The 16,035-nt window shown below is 37.5% G+C and overlaps 1 protein-coding gene across 1 annotated transcript in view; it reads right to left on the bottom strand.

Moving 5' to 3' along the window:
• Positions 1 to 16,035, bottom strand: part of LOC124605129 (neurofibromin) — a 459,490-nt gene that overhangs the window by 296,818 nt on the left and 146,637 nt on the right. Inside the window, exons 19-23 of the mRNA XM_047136614.1 lie at positions 13,833 to 14,004; positions 12,278 to 12,417; positions 6,909 to 7,124; positions 6,222 to 6,338; positions 2,081 to 2,259 (exon numbers count right to left, since the gene is read on the bottom strand). Of these exons, the coding sequence (XP_046992570.1) occupies positions 2,081 to 2,259; positions 6,222 to 6,338; positions 6,909 to 7,124; positions 12,278 to 12,417; positions 13,833 to 14,004 (824 nt within the window). The remainder of the gene's footprint in view (positions 1 to 2,080; positions 2,260 to 6,221; positions 6,339 to 6,908; positions 7,125 to 12,277; positions 12,418 to 13,832; positions 14,005 to 16,035) is intronic.

The raw sequence follows: 16,035 nt of genomic DNA, 5'->3' as shown, positions 1-16,035 counted from the left end.
AGAGGATATAAACTGTAGACTGGCAATGGCAAGGAAAGCGTTTCTGACGAAGAGAATTTTGTTAACATCGAGTATAGATTCAAGTGTCAGGAAGTCGTTTCTGAAAGTATTTGTACGGAGTGTAGCCATGTATGGAAGTGAAACATGGACGATAAATAGTTTGGACAAGAAGAGAATAGAAGCTTTCGAAATGTGGGGCTACAGAAGGATGCTGAAGATTAAATGGGTAGATCACATAACTAATGATGAAGTATTGAATAGAATTGGGGAGAAGAGGAATATGTGGCACAACTTGACAAAAAGAAGGGACCGATTACTAGGACATGTTATGAGACATCGAGGGATCACCAATTTAGTATTGGAGGGCAGCGTGGAGGGTAAAAATCGTAGAGGGAGACCAAGAGATGAATACACTAAGCAGATTCAGAAGGATGTAGGCTGCAGTACGTACTGGGAGACGAAGAAGCTTGCACAGGATAGAGTAGCTTGGAGAGCTGCATCAAACCAGTCTCAGGACTGAAGACCATAACAACAACAACATAGCACCAGAAGCAAAACAGTCTATAATAATAAACTAAGTTGAAGCAGTGCACAGTCACTGTTTTGGAGGATAGCACTGTACTGATCTCACTGCCTCTAATTCATTACACACAACCCCTAACATCTAAGTTTTACAAAAATTCGCCTCTGAAGAGGAAGACAGTTTATTGCATTCCTGAGACTCATCAGGAAGCGGTAAGTATCATCTTTTGGGTGACGTCTTGGTGAGATTTAATCATAGCTAACTTGTCCTTTTCGAGTTACAAAAACATCTTCTTCAGCTTTTTGCCCACTACTTCCTTCATTTTTCTAAGAGATGCTGTACTTTCCAATACATTGCCATCTGGTAGTGATGCTTCCCCCTCCCCGTGCAACACATAACAATTTAAATGCAAGTGTGTGTGTGTGCGTGTGAGAGAGAGAGAGGGGGGGGGGGGGGGGGGGGGTGATGGTTCATCATGTGCATAGATATACAAGAAGAGATGATTTATACCAGAATACTACACACAGTGGTTCATGCAACATGGACTATACTACTAATATATTATAATCAATTCAAGATATCACAGTAAGATTTATAATAAATAATAGCACATAAAGGAGAGAGCATTTTGATATATAGCTTATACTTGTAACTGCTCTGATGCTGAAATGTTAAGGAATTTGTCCTTTAAATAAATTTAAATAAAATATGAAATGTTTTTCTTGACAAAACAGTGGCTGTGCTTCTTCTTATACAAACAGATGGAGACATTCGATATGTTTACTGCAGAAGCTGAAGTGTAGCTCCACCAGCTTGCATGGCCCACTGGCTCATGCCGCGAATATTAAACATTTTGGATGTTGCTGGCACAGTGTGGGTTGGCTCTTGCCTTGCCAGCATGGTGGCTCTCACTGTGCTGGTGTAGCCTGGCTGCCAGTGTGAACACCGGAATACAAAACAACAGGTTTGATATCTACGCGTGTCCTGACCTGGCCAGACATGTCTCAGCCCAGCACATTGTGTGAACACAAACTAAAAACAGGTTTGATATCTACGCATATCCTGACCTGGCCAGACATGTCTCGGCCCGGCACACAGTGTGAACACAAACTAAAAAACTGCATTAAATTATTCAGAATTTTATTACTTTGAAAGACAAAATATAAACCGTATAAAATAGAAAATTCTAGTAAGCTAATTGTTAAAATTACAAAGAAACGGAATTATTGGGCAGCACTTACGTTCAGTAAGTGGAACTACCAGTATTTTCAATTAGAAAATAGAAATCACTGCTTCTAACTTAGAGGCTTGCTTGTGGGAGACTGATAACTTGTGGCTGGTCACAGTAACTGTAGATTAAGAGTGAATTGCCATTATTGTTCCTTAATTGCGTAATTCTATAGTTCCAAAAACTAGGAGCATTGTTTTCCATTTTAAATGTCTCTGTTTGTAGTATTGGGATTGGACAGAATACAAACACACTTATACCACTATTATCCATATTCATACAAAATTTTTAGTGCATTATATTCATAATAGTAATAAGAAATGGATTACCAATCGAGTGCATTAGTCCACTGTCTATGTTAGCTGAAAGGAGATTAGACATAGCCTGAATTGTTGCATTACGGAGTGTACTTATTTTTCCTGCTGTTACCCTTTGTCTTGACACCTCTTTTTCTACATCCTGAGCATCAGTACAGTCATTCAAAAGATTCATGAATAGAGTAAAGTACCTGGAATCATAGATGAACATTAATTAAAAGATGTCACAATGGTATCTCCATTTCACTAAGTCTGGAAAACCTTTAATCCTAATTTTAAAATTTATATACAGCCTTAGCATTTGCCAATTTGAGCTGAATTACTTCCAGCTTCTAAGTAAATAAAGGCAACTATATGGAATCAAACAGGCTATATGTGTTAATACTGAAATGTGTCATCCACAAAGCATTATATAATACATTTTGTATTTGTAAACACAATACGTAAAGTAACTCACTATACAGCTTCCTTAATGAGGCCACAAAATCAATCAGTTTTTACCCTCACAAAAAGAGATATCAAAACCTGAAAATGCTGAAACGAGTTTATGCATTTACACAGTATGGCCTTAAATTTAGGTGAAGGTAAATCTCTCTTCAATCTGAACCCTGGTTCGAATACAACAGTGCCCTAATAGGTACAGTCCTATTAAAAATTGTACATCCTTGTCTTCCTCTGATCTTTGAATTACCTTGCCCAGTCATTTTTGCAGTTGTAACAGTCTACTGATCCCTTCTAGGAAACTTCCAACTATTTATGACAAATCTAGATGCATTATTGAGATTCCTGGTACACAAGAAGAAACAGTAAGTAGTTTGTGTGGACTTCAATGTAGATTTCTTAAAAGATTCCACAGGAAAAATGAAATTGAATAATTATTTGGCTATTTCACTTTGATTTCAGTAGTGAACTTTACAATTCATGTGCAGAAAGATAGCAGGACCCTACTCAAAAACATTTTTGTAGACAATGCTCACCTGAAGCAATTAACGTGTATCAAATTGTTAATGGACTACCTGACCATGAAGCACAATTAATAGAAATAAACAATGCAGCATCTTACATCTCTAAGGCATGTTCATACAAAGCAATGATACTCATTAATGAGAAGAGGGTACAATGTTTTAAGAGTAAGTTCAAAGAGATAGATGAGGCATATGCAGAAAGAGATGCTAATGTGAAATTGAATATACTACATAGCAAAATGCTGTCAATATTTGAAAGTAACTTTCCTAAAAAGATATCTGAAAAGCCCATTAAAAAACAAGTAAGCCATGGTTAACTAAAGATATTAAAATCTCATTCAAGAGGAGACAGGAAATTTATATAGAAGGCAGAATCAGTCAAAATCTGGCATAAACTGCATTCTTTTTTTAAGAAAAACCTGTAATATTTCAAGAGAAGTCTTTGAAATGTCCAGAAATATGCATATCCTGACTCCAGCCGAATGTGCTTGGCCAATCAAATTCTGGTCAATAATTATTTCTCCTCTGAAGGCAACTTTATTAATGAAACTGTATTGTTGCAATGGTACAAACATGGCATTTTCCTATGCTAACCTGTTCATGGGTCACCTAGAGGAACCCTTACAGTTTACCCTGCAAATTAAATACCTATTCTGCTTCGCATTCCTTGATAGCATTTTCACGATATGGACCTATGGCAAGGACACCGTCTCCTTCGTCAAAACTTCAACACGTACTCTCAGATTTGCTTAACATGGTCCTTCTCAACATAATAAGCTACCACCTTGAATGTTATTCTCAACCTTTCTGATGGCTTAATATGAGGGTTGGAACTTAAATAGTGGCAACTATTTAATCACAACCAATACAAAAGAGTTACATGTTTGCACCCGTTACTGTCCTTCAAAGTAGTCACCAGTGTTGTACAGAAGCCGTTGTCAGCGATGTGGAAGGTGTAGTATACCGTTAGCAGAGCCTGTTCTGTTGATGGTGTGAATGGAGCAGTCTAAAGTTAAGGCAATTCTCGTGTATGACTGTGATGATGTTATTTTAATGCATTATGTTCCTCCACGGCAGACCGTCAATGCACAGTAATACTGTTCGTTTTTGCAGCATCACCTGCGACCAGCTTTGTGAAAGAAGCGGTGACACTTTCTGTGCAACCCACCCATCATTTTGCATGACAATGCGCAGGCACGTACAGCGCAAGCTGTGACTGTCCTGTTTGGTTGATGGGACTGGGAAGTACTGTACCACCCACCATACTCCCCAGACTTAAGTCCTTGTGACTTTGATTTGATTCCGAAGATGAAGGAACCACTTCGTAGCATTCACGCTTCATAACTGTTCCGGAGATCAGACAGGCAGTAGATCGCTCCATTCGCACCATCAACAGAATAGGCTCTGCTAACGGTATACTACACCATCCACATTGCTGGCAGCAGGTTCTACACTGATGACTACTTTGAAGGACAGTAACAGGTGCAAACATGTAACTCTTTTGTATTGGTTGTGAATAAATAGTTGCCACTATTTAAGTTCCAACCCTCATAGAAATCTCTGTCATATGAAACACACCGATCACCACCAGTATTTAGACACTGTCAGCTGTCATCACCTCACACAAAAAAAGTTCCTCCTATATCTTTTTTGTTTATTTGATTCACACATCTAATAATGTGCAGATGTACAATATATAGGACATAAGAAGTGTGTCTGATTCTGTTTCTAATCAATAGGGGTAATTTGATGAAGGATAGGCTGCCGACATATATAACCCCATTTTGATTTCTGTTGAGTCTTTGGCTCACCAGATGAACGTTTGCCTTTTTGAAGGCTAATGTTGTGTATTTTCCCACTTACAGGAAAAATTTCTAGGTGATTTTTTCCTTCTGAAGGGGCTATTTCTAGAATGTAAACATAGGTCACTGGAAATACATTTTGTTGGTTGAATATAAGTTGGATGGCTGATCGATCATATTGGTACTCTTTTCATTTTTTTGATTAGCCTCTTCTACATTTTTCTCCGATTAGTGCTACAGGAAAGGCTATGTTATGCTATTATTGAATAAGCAAGTCCATGATACATAGTTTTCAGAACCTTAGCACCTGCAATCACTGTATCTATAGCAGCAAACACACATAATCTGAATACACTGACAACATTGCCATAGTGTCTCCATGCAGTTATTCTGTAAACAGATATCCCATTGTTGTGCTCTAAGATAGGGATATTGTACTTCAATCCCCTTCCCCTCCTCCCAACTAAAAAGATTTTCAATTGCACTCTGAGCTTAGGCAAATCCTAAGCCACACTTGCTTACAATCCTGCACTTCATGAGTTGCACGACTTGTCCAGTATGCTCAGCCCCCATCTCCTACGTATGTGTAGCTGCATGCATTTCCAATCCAGTCAAAAACAGAGTGTTCGAATGAAAGGAGCCACATAGTCTAGTAGCTGTGCTGTAATTACTTTGCAGTGTTCAGAGTGCATTTGATGACTATGTGTTGGTCTATCCACATGAATGGTTACTGCAGCCTGCGGCCAACTGAAAAGCTCCTGATTGTTGAAAATTTTGGGCAGTGTAACACATATGAATTCAACTGTTTCAACACCAAAGCTATTTGTGTGCCCCCCCCCCCCCCCCACCCCCCTGATCCTCTCCCTCTCAGTTCCCTTGCACTGCACACGGCACAACTGTCCTATTGACAGATCCTCCATTTCACAATCACACTGACTCAAACATGTATCAGTCCCCTTCCTCCTCTGGCAACCACTTTTTTCTCATTGTTTTCCATGATATTTCTCAACCATTCCAACATTTTATTGCTGTCTCCACCTTATCTCTCTAAGATTATGCCATCCCAATTTTCTGACTGCTGCCAGAATTTATCCACATTTTGCCACTACTGGCTACCTCTCTACTGTATAACAATACTTCTCTTACTCTCTCCCTTTCTTGCACATCTCCCTTCTCCTACTGAGAGTCAATGCAGTTTTGTGATCTTTGAAGTGGGCATCTACCACGGCATCACTTTCTGCTCCTTGCCAAGTGGGTGGTTGTCTGTCTCTAATTTTTAAATCAGTAGTTAGTTCCACTATTTTCATCCAAATGTTCTGCTGCTTTAAGTCATAATCATAACATCTTTACATCTATTTCCATATCCAAGACTAGTAATTTACTTACTTAAGAAACAGTTGACTTTTGGCTTCCATTAAATCACCTCTGTCTGATTCTTCTGGCTGAAGAGGTAAGCCACGAAGTAATGCTGCCACTGCTTCCATACATGCTTGGTCAAGATCTCTATCAAAAAGAAGGATAATAAATAAATATAGTTTCTTAAAAACTTATAGCAAGAATGTATGTTTTTAACTGTATATACAGATAAGTCACAAGAATAATATGGAATGTGAAAACATAACATAACCTTCCTATTACAGTCTAGATTGCAGCACTTTCTTTGAAAAAGGTGACCTGTTTCAAACACTCTTTCAAATCATCTTCAAGCCGTATAGTTTTAACTGCTGTAACTTCTCAGATCACTAAAGCGCATCTTGAGTAGGGAAGTTACAATTTAGTGAACTGACAAGTTACTATTGAAGCTGCCTACGAAGTGTAGTTGAAACTGATTGCTTTATATCAAGAAAGAGTAGCTATCTAGGCATTATAATAAAAAGTTTTATACATTACTGACAACATGTGCACCATAATTTCATCACGTTAAACATAATAACCACATGAAAATTACAAATACACAATCTGTATTATGTTTAAGGTGAATTCATTAATAGATTTTACTCGCAGGACTTCTCTCAATCTGTTTATTTATTTAATTACTAAATTATATGCCAGTCAGTTATTTTATGTTATTACCTCGTAATAACTGTGACATCACCAGAACCTGGTGGTGCTATCTGGTGAGATGTTCCCATAACCCAATCAGTTAGATACTCCACAAGTTTATTTCGAAATTTCATTTCCTGTCGAAATGCTAAGTCATCTCGACGTTTCATCATTGCTTCTACTAGTTGACAAAGCTTCGTTTTTATGTGAATAGCATGAACAGTCATGTCTAAATGTCGCACATACCTGTAAACAAATATTATAGTTTGATAATAAGCACTTCATTTCATTTTTTTGTTATAATGTGTTATATATGTATATATGGTATTATGTTTAGAAGTTCATGATTTTTTTGAGCTTTGGGTGATTCTAATAATAATAATAAAGGAAAAATAAATAGAGGGAAAAAAGATAAATCTGAAGAATTATACCTCAAATATAATGTATATATAACCTTCACCAGTTCTTAAAATTAATTATAAAATGCACTCTATTTTACACTGGATCCATGCTGGTCTTGGTAAAACTCGTCACAGCACCCACTGTGCCTCTTAACAACCTCTATTTTTGAGATAAAGCCCTACGCTTTTGTGGACTCACTGCTACCATGTCTTGTGCATTGCCAGGGGTTTAGTTACATGGTTCACAGCATGAACCACACATGACTTACTGCATACCAAAAATGTCTATCTACAACAGCAGTATTCAATAAGTGTGTTTATTATATTAGGCAACAATAATTGTTCTTATTGTTATGTGAAAATGTGACTACAGTATTCTTTGTTATGTTTGGCATGTCAGCTGCTTATAATTTTTTGTGCCTTAAACCTTGCACGATACCTGTGGGATATTTGTTAAATAATGTTATTTTTAGCTGTCCAGGGATCAGGGATTTTTAATGCCAAGTTGAAGGTCCACACCTACAGTGATGTTACCTCTGATATCTCCATTTAGAAAACACTGTAATACAGTATGATCAGATGTACTGCTCTCTCCACATTCACATCTGTCCTATTATTTCCATCTTTACAGGATACAGCTTACATCCTTTTATGAAATGGATCATGAACTTGGGTCCATATACTGCAGTTACTTCCTTTCTCAGATGTCAGTGAAAAACTGATAAACACAACACACAGTGTCTGTATTATCCCAATACCTCTCACATGTACTAGTTCTCCTAGCACATACCAGTTATCCAGGACTTAAGTTGCACTTTATTCATGATTTGTTTCCCAATGATTTGCCTCACATATTCAGTGTTCTCCTTCTGAAACAAATAGCATGCAGACCTGAATCTGGCAATTATATCAATGAAATATATTCCCAGAATTACTAAAAATGCTTCTATTGGTGTTGCACTAAATGCTCCCAAACATCTTAGAAGAACACTTTACCACATACGTCTTAGGTGTGTTTTCCCATGTTGATAGTGCAGCTACTGGACCCACACACTTGCTGTGATTTCAATAATGACAACAACGATGGTATAATGATACAGTATCACTGCTGACAACAGTAATTTATAACTCACAGTTACAACATGGGCTAGCTTATGCATTATTTTGCACAGTTTCTCAATGACTTTACTGATGTGAGCTGAGAAATCTCTTTTTTATTTATTTATGTAAATCCTAACTTCACTTAAGTCACTTTTAGTTAGACAGTCTACAGGAGAAAAAAAGTTTGCCTTGTTGACAATCTCTGATTTTATCATTAATGCACCATTGCTGCTTCAGTGATGGAGCATTTGTTGTTTTTTGGCTCCGGCTTTGCCCACGAGTCTTCTGAGGCAACTACTGGAAAGTCATCTGCATAACTGATGCTGCTGCCTATGTCACCTTCCCCATCCACTACAGGTAGCAAGGGTTCATTAGACCACATGTGGTGGCTGTAGTTGGCGCACTTGATTCACATTTGGGAGGACGATTGTTCAAATCCATATCCGACCATCCAGATTTAGATTTTCCTTCATTTCCCTAAGTTGCTCCAAGCAAGTGCCTACATGGTGCCTTTCAGAGGGCATGGCTGATTTCTTTCCCCATGCTTGAAACATTTATAGTTTGTACTCTGTCTCTAATCTTCCTTCCTTCCTTCCTTCCTACAAAAAACTGGCCCAGATGGAGCCTGAGGACAGCCTGTGGTGATATATTTGTTTATCTTTACCTGTCCAACCTGCCACTCAACAGTTCGTCTTCTGCACTTGTTCACCAGACTACTGAAGAGGAATTTTGTGTTTCAAGAGCTCTTAATCCGGTGAACATCACTTCTGCAATCTGCACCATTGTAGCCATAGCATATTGTCTAGGTGTGCCATCTACTACTCTTATAATCCTCTATAATGCATCATCAATAGACTTCCCCTTTCTGAATCCAAAAATGACTTTGGTGCAAGCCATGAAGCTCACTGCGTGCCTGTGAACAGTGACACAGGAGCCTCACCTCAGTTTAGATCTCTGTAATACATCCTAGTACGAGTGAGGCATTAAGAATGGATATTAAAGGAGTCACTATCTGTGGAGCTGCATGTTACAAGACCTCGGGATAAATGTCGTCAAGTCCTGAGGAATCCGATTTCTTCATCTTGCAGATTTCTGAGGCTACCTCTTCTTCTGTAAAAGGAAGTACAACATGATTGTTAAGATATTCAATATGCATTTGATTTTGAAAGTAAGTGTGCCAATCATTGTCTGTAGCAATGTCATTCTCAGGAAGAAGTGGCTGGAGACGGTGTTCCACTGACTCTCTCAAGCTGCTCCCAGATCCCTCATGCTTCCAGCTTCTCTTCATCGAACTGAAATAACTACAAGTAATTTTACTTTTTCATACAACAGTTTGTATGGCTGTCCCGAGACAGTGAACTGTAACTGGCATCTTATGTAACAATGAGCTTGTTTTGAGATTAAGACTTCTTTCCTTCTACTCCGTATTTGATCAGTAGTAATACTCCAAAGTAACATGGCTATGCCACAGCACAGGTTTCACATTAGCATTAGTAAAGTAACTATTACATGACAAATATTGACTACATAATGCACAATCAAATAGGGGTAATGCAGGAGTAGGTTTAATAATTAATAAAAAAAAAATAGGAGTGCAGGTAAGCTACTACAAACAGCATAGTGAACGCATTACTGTGGCCAAGATAGACACGAAATTCACACCTACTACAGTAGTACAAGTTTATATGCCAACTAGCTCGGCAGATGACGAAGAAATTGATGAAATGTATGATGAGATAAAAGAAATTATTCAGATAGTGAAGGGAGATGAAAATTTAATATTCATGGGTGACTGGAATTCGATAGTAGGAAAAGGAAGAGAAGGAAATGTAGTAGGTGAATATAGAATGGGGGTAATAAATGAAAGAGGAAGCCGCCTGGTAGAATCTTGCACAGAGCATAACTTAATCATAGCTAACACTTGGTTCAAGAATCATGAAAGAAGCTTGTATACATGGAAGAAGCCTGGAGATACCAGAAGGTATCAGATAGATTATATAATGGTACGACAGAGATTTAGGAACCAGGTTTTAAATTGTAACACATTTCCAGGGGCAGATGTGGACTCTGACCACAATCTTTTGGTCATGAACTGCAGATTAAAACTGAAGAAACTGCAAAAAGGTGGGAATTTAAGGAGATGGGACCTGGATAAACTGACTGAACTAGAGATAGTGGAGGGTTTCAGAGAATGCATTAGGGAATGATTGACAAGAATGGTGGCAAGAAATACAGTAGAAGAATGGTTAGCTTTCAGAGATGAAATATTGAAGGCAGCAGAGGATCAACTAGGTAAAAAGACAAGGGCTAGTAGAAATCCTTGGGTAACAGAAGAAATATTGAATTTAATTGATGAAAGGAGAAAATATAAAAATGCAGTAAATGAAGCAGGCAAAAAGGAATACAAACGTCTCAAACATGAGATCGACAGGAAGTGCAAATGGCTAAGCAGGGATGGCTAGAGGACAAATGTAAGGAAGTAGAGGCTTATCTCACTAGGGGTAAGATAGATACTGAATACAGAAAAATTAAGGAGACCTTTGGAGAAAAGAGAGCCACTCGTATGAATATCAAGAGCTCAGAAGGAAACCCAGTTCTAAGCAAAGAAGGGAAAGCAGAAAGGTGGAAGGAGTATATAGAGGATTAATGGAAAATCTCATATAAAGATGTGAAACAAATACTAACAAAGAAATAGAGGGGATGGCCAGTACTTACCACAACTCAGTACAGCCGACAGATACACAAAACAGAACAGAAAATTTACGTATCCTAGCTTTCAGAACTTTGTTCCTTCATTAGGGAGGATAGAGGAGAAAAAAGGGAGAAGAAAGGAAAGTGGATTCAGTTACAACCCAGGTTATGAAGCAACAGGGGAAAGGTAAACAGGGAGGGTAGCAAAGATGGAGGCATGGGTGTCAGAGGGAAGCCAAAGATATTCTACTGTAGTACTGTGCCAGCTTCAAACCAAAGAGGATGCATACAGAACTAAAGAGGTATATAGTATAAAGATAAACATAACTATGTAGGATGAAAAAATGCGTGAATGGCTAAAGAGGAAAGGGAAAGAGGAGAAGACTGAAGAGTATATGGGAGAGAGGTTGGTTAACATAGGTTCAGTCCAGGGGTATGGAATGTAACAATGTTGTGAAAAGGAAAGTTGCTACTCAACATATAGCAGAGATGCTCAGTTGCAGCTGGGCACAACAAAAAGACTATCAAAAATATAGCTTTCGGACAGTAAGGCCTTCATCAAAATTAGCCAACAAACAAACAAACAAACAAACACACACACACACACACACACACACACACACACACACGCGCGCGCGCTCGCGCAACTCACACACACGTCTGCAGTCTCAGGCAACTTGGCAGTGTGGCCTCAGTTGCCTGAGACTGTAGTCATGATGCATGTGTGAGTTGCGTTTGCTCTACAAGGCACGTTGACAGTCGAGTATCATACATTGGTTGCAAACTATGTACATCCCTTCGTGACAGTTGCCTGAGACTGCAGTCCTGTGTGTGAGTTGCATTTGCATGAGTGTGTATGTGTGTGTTTGTTGTCTAATTTTGATGAAGGCCTTACTAGCTGAAAGCTGTATTTGTGACAGTCTTTTTGTTGTGCCTATCTGCAACTCAGCATCTCCACTATATGGTCTGTCTATCACGACACAAAAAAAAACATTAACTTATATTTCAATAAAGCAGTTTAACAACACCACTACAGCTCTTTTAAAAAGTCTACTACTTCCTGGGTATTGGATGTGCTAATATTTCATGTGAATTTTGTCAGTCACTAGTTAATTAAATTGTAGCACTTTATGACAGTACATTTGTCATACTCATTCAAAAGCACCCACAATTCTCTTTGTAGTAAAATTTGTAGATATACTCTACCTTACAATTGCAAGCATCATTCCTTCAATACTTGTAACACCAAGGTGTTCTGAGGGTTGATCTGTCTTGCTTTCAAGGACATTTTTCATAATGAAGATGATATGTTCAATAAACTGTGTGCTGATTTCTGTTACAATAACCTGAAAATAACAGAAATCATTCCAAACAGTTATCTCATAACCTGTAAAAATCCCAGCTAAGAATGAGAATCAACAAAGATAGTTAAAAATATTTTAGATTATATGAGCATCTACATAGCGACCATCAAAACAACTGAAGCAGGATTGATATATATACCCAAATTGTAAAATATGATTGAATCTCTAGCTTTGTAATTTTTAGAAGCCCTACATTAGTAGAAAATGCATACCCTAGCTAAACAATGCCTCGTAAGAGTGGTAAAACATGTGTTCTCCTCATTACACAACAACAGCCTTAACAGAATGTTTTAATCAGCTCCTGTGGTAACAGTGACTTCTGTAAATCACATCCTGAAATGAGATCATCATTATCAAAATTGATCCAGACACCATCCATAGTCAACTAAAATCTTGGTAACATATTTGATAGGATCTGTGTCACTTCTAAACATGCCTCAGTATAACATAATATGTAGCCATCCCATTGTAAAACCTGCTCAATGTAGCTTCTCAGTACCTCATAGTTTAAACTCACAAATAGCAACATGTAGATAAGAGAAACACTTCCCACTGAGGTGGAAGTTTTGTTCAGTTTATTGTAAGGGAATGACCACTACCACACTGTTGATCAGAGTAAACACCAGCATACAAAATGTGTACACTAACAGCACCAATACTGTAATCTGATCATCCCGCAGAACATAACAACAGGGTTTGTGATGTTAATCAACCTTTGAAACTCTGAACCTAGTAATGTGCCATAGTTGTACAAAAGCTGGAACTTCATTTGGGATGAGTAATGTCCAAATCTTTATTCAACTACCCAGAATTAAGCTTTCTGTGATATCTCTAAATCACTTGGGACAAATGGGTCCTTCGTAGAAAGCAAATGCTCTCATCACTGATGGGACATTAAATCTCCCTTTAACCTGAACACTGAAGATGAGAAATACCTCTCCAATACATTATGAGCTCTTGTCACCCACATGGTATTAATCTATGATACTAAAAGTTAAACGTCAAAAGTGTGTTCTTTCACCATAATTTTTTACTTATTCCTCTCACCTCTTATTGCTCGATTCAAGATTTTGAGTTGCTTTTTCTTCCTTTCCAAGTATACAGCACACCATTCTTTTATCCTACATGCTACCTTCTCTGTTACACATGCTTTGCACCATTTCTTTATTCCTGTGCCCAATCCTTCCCCATCTGTTATGAAACTCTAATTTTCATTCTATTTCTCCTTTCTCCTGATGAGAGAATATTTGAAAGTTTGGAAAGCTAGAGACCCTATCGAGTTTTATTAACTTGTATATTTCTAAGTCTTGAACCGGAAGTAATTTTTCAGCTGTTGGTAAATACAATCTTTTCTTCTGTTCCATAAGTCATTAAAAGTAAAAATGAGTTTCACTGACCTGACCTTGCTGGTCAAAGAATTTCTCCACAATTGCTTTTATCTGTTCAAACAGAATTGGGTACAATGCTGGAGACATTTCATGTCCAACTAATTCCTTCACATGCTTCTGAATCTGGGCACCAAACTTTTCATTGTTGCAAACAAGAAGCCTCAAAAGTTGTCCAACAAACCTGCAAAAGTTTTTGTCAATGTTACCACTCTTAAAAAATTGAATCATTGGACAGAATGTGAGTACTGTGGAAAAACAATAACACAGTATATTTTTGATTATATGAGTTTTTCATTTCTGTATTAAACTGTAATTCAAATAGCTAATAGGAAATCATACAGATATTGGCTTCCAGAATTGATGCTGCAAAATATGTTGTTTTCTACTGATTCATTCCATGACTAAAGAACTTTGTATTTAGTGATACAGAAACTAAATACATAAGTGAATAAAACTGTAAGTCTGTATCTGCTGTCTCATTAGTTAATCCCATGAGAAAGGTGCTTGATGGATTTGTTTGTTTTTCTGCCCAGAAACATCTATCAGTGTTGACCAAGTCTGCAATTGGCTATACTACTCATGAATTGAAAAAATTTAAAGCAAAAAACTGTGCAAAGACACGCAGCAAATGTATTTTTTCAAGAATGCTAGTTGCCATGCATCAATTTTTTGTTTTCTGCATTCAGTACATAAAGAAAAGCATAAGTAACGTGCAAGAAGCATCCTCTAAATAGCAAGATGAAGTATAATATGCATTTTATTTCTGCCTGTGACAATATGACTGTAGATAAAATAGGTATGCACATGTTTCAATCATTTAAACATACAGTTTCATTTCACCTGAAACAATATTTTGCTGAAGTCTGGTTTTGTTTGTATAAAAATCTTTGACAAAAACTATGGCTAGAGTTGTTGAATAAGAGTTTCTATTATCAGAGGATTAATAATCAGGACACTGAGAGCAAACCTCATCAGCAAAATGTGGTGTATATATCTGTAGATATTAGAAGTAAAATATTGTTCATTTGTGTGCAGAATTGATGCAAAAAATTTTGATTAACACTACACAGGATACCTGAAGTTTCCTGTGTCCCAGACACTGAGAAAAGAGTGTTTGCATAATTGCTGTCACAATTCTTTGCTCCTTTTCTGCCACATGCATTGGTGCTAATCTAAGGATTCTCTGAATATCTTGGTTCCAGATCGAGATGTCAACATTTTCAGATACTGGAAGCAAGTTCTCAGTTACCCTTTACCAAATAAGAACATAATCTTTATACTCTAAGACACGTTATATAATACAATGATGATTTTCACAACTGTCTGTCTTAGCTGCTGGCTAAGACAGACAATGAATGTTTCCTAATATGCCCTGCTTCATATCTTGAAATTATTTCAGTATCTGTACTTGTTAGTCAAGATTTATATATTGACTAACACAATGTGAACATTTATTTTGTGTAGCAACTGAACAGAAATGAAAAAAAAAAATGAATGTAATTATTGTTATTATTGTTTTTTGTGTCCCAGTCTAGCACATTGCTGCTATTGAGGGAAGACTATGAGAACTAGGCCAGTAATTCTATGACTTCCTTTCTGCAAAACAATTTAACTCAAACAAGGTTCAGTAGCTCTCTCTTCACCAGAGATTCTGAATTCACTTAAAACTGGAATAACAGTGTCCAGTCTAAAAAGTCTACAAGTGAGAGCAGTTATTTTTTTCCCTCCAGTCCAGGAGAGTTCTAACATCTCATGATCAAAAGATCAGCATTTGCTTCTTTCCAGTGTTTTTCCCCCTCTGTAGTGATTTAGAGGATAACTCAATGAGAGTGACCGTCAAGTTTGCCAAATAGTGTGGCCTTCAATGGAAGTCACTTTTTCTAAGCTGTTCTTCATGTGGAGTAGCAACAGTAATGCTAAACAGACCTGCCTAATCACAGACGCATGACCAGATTTTCAAATAGTCACAGGGTTTCAGACATATAGCGATGACACATCTGCTGCAAGCATGTAAGTGCAAACTAGAGGCCTCCAGTTCCATCTGAAATTTGTCTATGTCATTTCCGTGCCATTATCATTGGGCTTTAGAAAGTGATCTGTGGGAGAAATGTAAAAGTGTGTAAAGTTGTTTAAGGTAGGTATCATCTTGCTTATTTTAATCACAACAAAAGTTTAAGAATGTCATACTAGAATGACAACAACATGACTGCAA

Source organism: Schistocerca americana, chromosome 1 (genome assembly GCF_021461395.2).
Source record: "Schistocerca americana isolate TAMUIC-IGC-003095 chromosome 1, iqSchAmer2.1, whole genome shotgun sequence".
Taxonomy (NCBI): domain Eukaryota; kingdom Metazoa; phylum Arthropoda; class Insecta; order Orthoptera; family Acrididae; genus Schistocerca; species Schistocerca americana.
This window is presented reverse-complemented; position numbering and strand designations above follow the sequence as displayed.